We start from the raw sequence: 7,556 nt of genomic DNA on the forward strand, positions 1-7,556 counted from the left end.
TTCAAAAAAAATTTTTTTTTTGATCTACCAATTTCCAAATTGATTCCATTGTTTCAGAGAAGAAAAACTTGTTAAATTGTTTTTTTTTCTGTTAAAGTTTGTAATTTTTAAAGATAAAATAGTTTATTTTATAATCTCAAAGCTACAAGTGAATTCGCTAGGGGAAGTGACACATATCATATCAAATCATTGCAATAAATGAAAACACAAATTATTATACAGTAGTAGTAGTGGTCGTGGAGAAATACAGTAATCCCACAAATCTTATTTTTCCGATTGACTTTTTTCCGATTGGCTCTGTTCCTCTTCTCGTTTCTTGGCCTCCATTTCCATTGCGGCTCGTTCGTTGGAAAATTGAAATCCGGCCATTTCGAGGAGTGTTTTATCTGGATTATCATCCCAATTTCCAGGTAGTGGCACTTTTTTGTGCTTCTCGGTCTGGAATTTTTTTTTAATTAAAAAAAATTAAATTAAAAAAATATTTTTAAAAATTAAAAAAATAATTAAATTAAAATTAATTGTTTTAATTGAAATTTTTTTTTCCAAAATTCAAAATTCCCCACCTGCTGTTTCTGCCAATTTTTCAATTTTTGCTGCTCGGCAAGTGTTCCCTGACCGGCACATCCCCATACTTCGATATCCAGGACCTCATCAAAATCTTTTCCAATTTTCAATTCTGTCGTTTTGAAACTGATACCGTAGGCCATGGTACGAAGTTTTAGATTACAATAAATCGAATTCGCCTCGTCGATTCGTTTGAGTGTCGGGTGGATTTCAAAGAAACTGGTTAGTGGACCGCCGAATCGGGTGCCAGAGTGTCTGGAAGTATTTTCAGATTTTTTAATTTTTAGATTTTCAAATGTTTTAGATTCTCGAAATTTTCAGATTTTCAGATTTCCAAAATTACGAAATCTTGAAATTACAAGAATCTGAAATTCTGAAAATTATGAAAATCTGGAAGTTCTAAAATTATCGAGATTTCCAAATTTCAAGGCTCTCAGAAATACAGAATTTTTAGATTTTCGAAATTTCTGAAGTTTCAGATATTCGGAATTTTCAGGTTTTCAACAACTTTCGAGATTTTCAACATTTTCAGATTTTCAGATTTACAGGGATTCGAGATTTACGAAATTTCCAAGATATTGAGATTGTATGAATTTTTAGGTTTTCCGAACATTTCAAAAATTTCAGATTCACAAAATTTCGAGAACTTTGACTTTCAGATTTTTAGATTTTCAGATCCTTGAATATTATTTAGATTTTGGGATTTTCTATATATATTATTAGATTTTGAGATTTTCGGAATTTTCAGATTTCCAAAAAATTGAAAATTTCAAAATCTTATAATTTTCAAGTTTTCAAAAATTCCGAAAATCTGAAAAAATTTTTAAACTTAACCATTCTGAAAATTTTGAAAATCGGATTTAAACTTTTTTTCAGATTTTGGGATTCTTAGATTTTTGGAATTTTCAAACTTTTCCAAAAAACATTTTTTTTTCCGTTTTTTGTTCACATTTTTGGCTCTTTAAGGTCCTTTGTCACATTTTAAGCTTTAAAGAAAGCGTATTTTAAAAAAAGAAACTCATTTCCTCTTACATCTTAATTTCCTTTTCAAAATTTCGGAATATTCGGTTTTTGGGGTTTTTAGATTTTTTGGATTTACGAAATTTCCAAAATTTTAAGATTTTCACAATTTTCAGATATTTGGATTTTTCGAAATTTATGGAATTTTGAGATTTTCCGAATTTGAAAAACCTTGAGAATTTCGAAATTCCGAGATTTTCAAATTTTCAGATATTCGGAATTTTCATATTTTTCGGAATTTTATGATTTTCGGGAGTTTTGAAATTTTCGAAAATCTGAAAAATCAAATTTTTTGAATTCTCCTGTTTTCCCACCTCCACTCCTGATCCGACGCCAACACTACCACTCGCTCATCTTTTAATCGAAAAACGGTTACTGTAGGCCCACGATAATCGAATACAAGGGTCTCAAAGCGATTTGTACTGATTCCGTGCTGTAGAGACGTGTATAGCGGTGTCCAATGTCCGGCTCCAGGAGTTTCCATTGGTTTGGCGGGAAAATAAAAATTCGGAAGGCAGGATTGGACGTACCACATTTGGAGAGGCGTTAGAATATCAGAGGAGTAGTCTGGGTTTGGCTGAAAATCGATATTTTCAGAAAAAAAACATTTTTTGCCTCGCAATTTTCAGATTTTTAAAATTTCCAAATTTTTCAAATTTTTCTGCTATTTTTTGGTTTTTTTTTTCAATTTCCGCGGTTAGGCTGAAAATCGAAATTTTCGAAAAAAAAAAGCTGAAAAAAACGTTTTTTCATAAATTTTTTCTCAAAAATCCTTACAATTTTAGTCCCTGTGACTGCTGAAACCACTCGATTCTGTGCTGCCAGTGTGAATTTCTCACAATTGTCTCGTCTCCATCGAATGATTTCTTGTGTCGCTTCTTCGCCTATCTTTCCATTTGTCTGAAAATTTCAAAATTTTTTAAAAATTAATTTTTAGATCATCAACTTTAAAGTTGACAAAAAAAACTGTCAAAAATGGGGGGGGGGGGGGGGGAATGAAAGATTTCCGAGATTTAAAAAAAAAATTTTTCCAAAACTTTCGGAAATCTAAAAATCTGGAAATTTTGAATTTTTGGAAATCTTAAAATTTTGTAAACCTGAAAATATGAAATTTCAAGTTTTCAAATATTTCAGAATTTCGGAATTCCCGGAATTTTAGATTTTTAAAATGTTCAGGTTTCCAACATTTTCATATTTTTTTCAGAATTTCGGAATTTTCAGGTATTTCAGATTTTTGGTATTTTTCAGATATTCGAGTTCTCCCATTTTCAAAATTCTCAAAATTTCGAATATATAAGATCTCCAAAATTTTCAAATTATCAAAAATTCCGAAAATCAAAAAATCTGAAAATTCCGAAAATTTCAAAAATCTTAAAATTCCAAAAACCTGAATATTTTGAAAAGTTGAAAATTTAGAAAAAAAAGTCTAAAAATGCCAGAAATTTTGTGAAGATTTTCAAAAATTTCTGACTTCCATGGTTTTCAGATTTTCAAATATTTCAAAAGTTACCATATTTTTTGAAAATTTCAGACTTTTGGAGCTTTCAGCTTTTTGGAATTCCCGATTTTTTTTATTCATTCGGAATTTCCATATTTTCAACATTTCCAAAATTTCAAGATTTTCAGAAATCTGTGTTTTCAGATTTTCAACATTTTCAGCAATTTCAAAAATTTCCAAAAAAAAATTTTTCGAGTTTTTTCAATATTTTCAGATATTCAAGTTTTCCTATTTTTCAGAAGAATTTTCCAAAAATTTACCATATTTTTCACCAAATTCGATATAAATTCCTCATCTCCTTTTATCGCTGAAGCCCCGGCAGCATCGGAACACACTTTGACGAAATGATGGACGGGTTGAAGGACTTAAATGGAAGAGAAAACTGAATTTTTGGGTTTCTAGGCCACCAAAATGCTCACTTTTCACATAAATATCCATCGAAGTACCATACAAAGGGGTGAATTTCGCCTGGAATTGCTCCCGAGAGATGAATTTTTCAGTTTTGGAGCCGGCAAAATATTTGAGAAGGCTTTCAGCGAGATCCGTATCGAATAGCGACTGAAATTTCAATTTTTTTTGAATTTTCAAAATTCAAAATTTTGAATTTTTTACAATTAATTTCTCCGCCGACACTGCATCTTTTCCATCTGAAATTCTCGAAAAGTAGGCGTCGAGTTGCGGATTTTCAGACGATTCTACGTGGCTTTTCTCAGCTTCCGAATGCTCTTTCTTTTTACTGTGATCGTTTCCCATCTAGAAAAATTGATTTTTTGGAATTTTTTTTTTAATTCAAAAAATCGATGAAACGAGCTTTTTTAGGGGGTAACCTATCGGTGCGGAGTTTTGTGAAGCACATTTTCTAGTAGAAAATTTGGGAGAATAACTTTTTTATTCATTTTTTCAGTTTTCTGATAGCGTGGAAAGTGCTGAAAATAACCTATTTTTCGTGCCAAATACGGTGCGCATCTGTCTGCAAACACCGACACGACCAAATGCACAAGAGGAAAGATTTACATCATTTTCTTCATTTTCTCTAGTTTTCTAGCTAATTTTTATCGTTTCTCTTCGTTTTTTCTGCCAAAAAATGTTCAAAAATTCAAAAATATTCAGAAATCATGATCTTCCCGGGCGCCGGCGGACCAGAACTCGACAAAATGGCATCGGAAAAGGTGAAAAAGGACATTGGCACATTTATCACTTTCGGACTCTTGGTGGAAGCCGGTAAGTGTAAGAAATGGGCAAAAATAGGGAAAAGGGGAAAACAGGCCTATTTTTAACCTGAAAAACATTTTTTTTTCACCTTGAAAACTGAAAAAAAAAACAAAAAAGTACACAAAAACCGTGCGTAATTCCATTCAAAAGATCAAAAATCAGGTCTAAATAAATAAATAAAAAATGCCGGTTTTTGACCTTCAAAAGGTTTTTAAAAAACATAATGACGTCATCTTTTTCAGCCGCCTTCGCCGCCCACTACTTTGGAATCGACGGAATTCTCATCTGATGATCTCTCGCTCGATCGAAATATTCAAATTTCCTTCCAGTTTTCCCCGTTTTTGTTATGTCTAGTTATGATAATGAATTAGAAAGACAAAAAATGATTTATATGAGAACAAAAAATGAGATTTTGATGTGTAGGAAATTCAAATATCCGCCAGATCCTTCTGCCCGAAGAATGTGCCAATGATCGCGATGAACATCGAGTACTCGTTTGCTTCAGCTTTTCGATCTGCTGGTAGTCGAGAGCGAAGTTTTCTGAAAAATAAGATTTTTAGGTTGAAACTTCCAGATTTTTAGGCTAAATTTTCAAGATTTTTAGCATTTAAAATCACCTGCAATCCTTGGCCAACGTCCTCAACGCTGCTATCACATCCTGAACCAACGGCAAATCGATAACCAATAAAAGTGCATAGATCCATTCACGAATCGGACGACTTAGACCCTCTTCGGAAGACCATTCGACGAGATTTTCGATTAATTGACTTAGCTGGAAATTAATTGGTCAATTAATGCTGACAATTGGCGAAAAACGGGCCTAAATGAACGTTTTAAGCTCATGGCCTAGAAATGTCAAAACTCGGCGACGATATTTAGTCTGTGGCCGAGTTTTGCGATTTTCTGGGCCACCATCAGCCCTGGCTTACATGTCTCTTGGGAATCGCCAACACCATTAGTACACTTGGCGGTGTGCCAGTGTGATTCTTGAAATTCCCGCAAGTTTCCTGAAATTCTGGAAGACACTTCTCCAGAAGAATCTCGTGCCACTCGTCGTCAGAAGGCTGAAAATTGAATTTTTTAGAAAAATTTTTAAAAAAAATTGAGCTACCGCCGCCAGCTGCTTGATTTTCATCGGTTGGGTTTTTGCGATTTTTTCAGCTAGAATTTCTCGAAAGTCTCCGAATTGACGGCATTTTTCGGCACGCCATTCGACAGATGGGACTAGTGACGACGTCTGGAAATCGTAGGAAAATTAGGACAAAATTTTCCAAAAATTCCTAAAAAATAGTCTCTTTCAGCACTAAAACAATCTGAACTGATGTAAAAAAGCAGAAAAAAAAAGATTTTCCACTGAGTGGAATCGAACTCGGGTCGTCCGATTGATAATTTTAGAAATTCCCACTGAGCCATCCGTGCATTTTTCGGAAAATCGCTCATAAATGAAATTTTCCGCGTTAAAAGTTAAATTCATGGGTCTTTAAGCTGTTTTTTGTCTTAAAAGTCATACTTTTCTGGCCGAGTTTTGAGATTTCTAGGCCACCATTCCCCAATTCCCAGTCTACCTCATTCTTAGCACCGTCCTCCTTCTGAAACCCAACACTCTCCAGCCATTGTTGCTGCTTCTTCTTCGTTGATTCCGGAGCATTCTGTTGTGAATTCTGAATTCTGACGACGTCAGCCGTCTGTCGTCGTTCCGCCTTCACTTGTCTGAAATAGGCGGCCGCTGACATTGCAGGAGCGGTAGGATCCACGTCATCTAAATCCATCGCATCGTCGTCGAGGTCTAGACACGCTTCTTGGTCCATTTTGCTGGAATTTTCTAGAAATTCGAATATTTAAAAATCGAAAAATTTCAAAAATAGAAAATTTTGAATTCCTTAAAATCAGGAGAAATATAAAAAAATTTGAATTGGCAACAAAATTTTTTTTCGAAAGTTTTCAAAATATTTCTTTAGAAATCTTAAATTCTTATTGCTGCATTGTTTGGCTGTAAATTACAGTGTAAAATATGGAAAATAAATAAAATCAATAATAAATTAGAATCTATTTACAACTTGTCTGTCACCTGGGGAGAGAGGAAAAACCTAGAAATTTTCGAAAAAAAAAAGAGATCAGAAACAAAAAAAAAACGGGGGAATTATACGATTTTCAAATAAATAGGAACTTTTTTTAATGTGATTTTTGGCTCATAATTAGCGAATTTTCAACCTGAAAATTGAGACAAAGAAAATATAGAAAATCAGCGTCCGATGGCCGAGTTTTTCAATTTTCTAGGCCACTAATGCAACTTAAGCCAATTTTGACGAGTTTTGGCTCAAAATTAGCGGATTTTAAACATTAAAAATGAAGAAGACTGAAAAAAAAAATATATAGAAAACTATCGCGAATTAGCGGGAAACACCATGGGGACCACCGAAAATGGCAGCAGTGGTGTGGATCGATCCAGCTGAGAGGCCGCGGTCAGACATTCGGTCGCTCTCTCGGCGTCGCCACGTTTCATCAGCGAACATCCCAATTGTTGCCACCATTCGCAGTTTAGTGGGTCCACACGAACCATTTCTCTGGAAAAATCGATATCTTTAGTTTTCATAGGTAGAAAGTCTGTCAAAAATGAGCCAGAATACATTGATGGCCTAGAAATCCGCCCCTGGTGGCCTAGAAATCTAAATCTCAGCCATGAAATATATATATTCAGAATCAGCAATCCAAGAGCTTCGAAATGAGCCTACTTCTGACTAGATCAGACCTAATCGAACCAGTGACCGAGATTTCAGGATTTCTAGGCCTCTTCCAACCAATTTCAGCCCTTTTCGGCTCTATTTATCTCGAATTTTCCGCTCACCTCAACATGTGCTCGGCCATTTTTTGATTTCCCTCCTCTTCATACAACTGCGCAAGTGCTGCCATCGATGGAAAGTGTCCTGGCGCCAGTGCGAGTGCCGAGAGATACGCCGATTTGGCTTCACCACGGATTCGAGAGCTCAACGAGTCGTCGGTCATTTTCTGGGAGCGAGACGCGAGAAGGCGACCCTGGAATGATAGAAAATTTGTTTAAAAACACTGGAAAATTCCATTTTTTCAGGGTTTTTGAGTGGGTTCCCGAAAAATGCACCAAATGGCTCAGTGGGAATTTCGAAAATTCCACTACCAATCTGACGACCCGAGTTCGATTCCACTTAGTGGCAAATCTTTTTTGCTTCTTTTTTGAACCATTTTCGGACTGTTTTAAAGCTGAAATTGACCATTTTTGAGATTTTTC

At 34.8% G+C, this 7,556-nt stretch overlaps 4 protein-coding genes across 4 annotated transcripts in view; 1 reads left to right on the forward strand and 3 right to left on the reverse strand.

The window, feature by feature from the left end:
* Positions 1-264: 264 nt before the first annotated feature.
* On the reverse strand, positions 265-3,835 carry CBG15190 (the record flags this gene model as incomplete). The annotated part of the gene is made up of 7 exons (XM_045243301.1): positions 265-438; positions 564-690; positions 1,899-2,161; positions 2,362-2,484; positions 3,343-3,446; positions 3,502-3,640; positions 3,695-3,835. 7 exons carry the CDS (start codon positions 3,833-3,835, stop codon positions 265-267), a joined length of 1,071 nt encoding a protein of 356 aa, XP_045095646.1.
* A 362-nt stretch (positions 3,836-4,197) lies between these two features.
* Positions 4,198-4,583, forward strand: CBG15189 (the record flags this gene model as incomplete). The annotated part of the gene is made up of 2 exons (XM_002642868.1): positions 4,198-4,303; positions 4,537-4,583. The coding sequence occupies 2 exons, from the start codon at positions 4,198-4,200 to the stop codon at positions 4,581-4,583; spliced, it is 153 nt and encodes a 50-aa protein (XP_002642914.1).
* Positions 4,584-4,722: 139 nt separating this feature from the next.
* Cbr-smi-1 lies at positions 4,723-6,102 on the reverse strand (the record flags this gene model as incomplete). The annotated part of the gene is made up of 5 exons (XM_002642867.1): positions 4,723-4,834; positions 4,912-5,066; positions 5,224-5,358; positions 5,406-5,531; positions 5,860-6,102. The coding sequence occupies 5 exons, from the start codon at positions 6,100-6,102 to the stop codon at positions 4,723-4,725; spliced, it is 771 nt and encodes a 256-aa protein (XP_002642913.1).
* Positions 6,103-6,674: 572 nt separating this feature from the next.
* Positions 6,675-7,556, reverse strand: part of CBG15186 — a gene marked incomplete at both ends in the record, with an annotated part of 8,342 nt that continues 7,460 nt past the window's right edge. Inside the window, 2 exons of the mRNA XM_045243302.1 lie at positions 6,675-6,858; positions 7,140-7,327. Of these exons, the coding sequence (XP_045095647.1) occupies positions 6,675-6,858; positions 7,140-7,327 (372 nt within the window). The remainder of the gene's footprint in view (positions 6,859-7,139; positions 7,328-7,556) is intronic.

Source organism: Caenorhabditis briggsae (genome assembly GCF_000004555.2).
Source record: "Caenorhabditis briggsae complete genome, chrIII, whole genome shotgun sequence".
NCBI lineage: Eukaryota > Metazoa > Nematoda > Chromadorea > Rhabditida > Rhabditidae > Caenorhabditis > Caenorhabditis briggsae.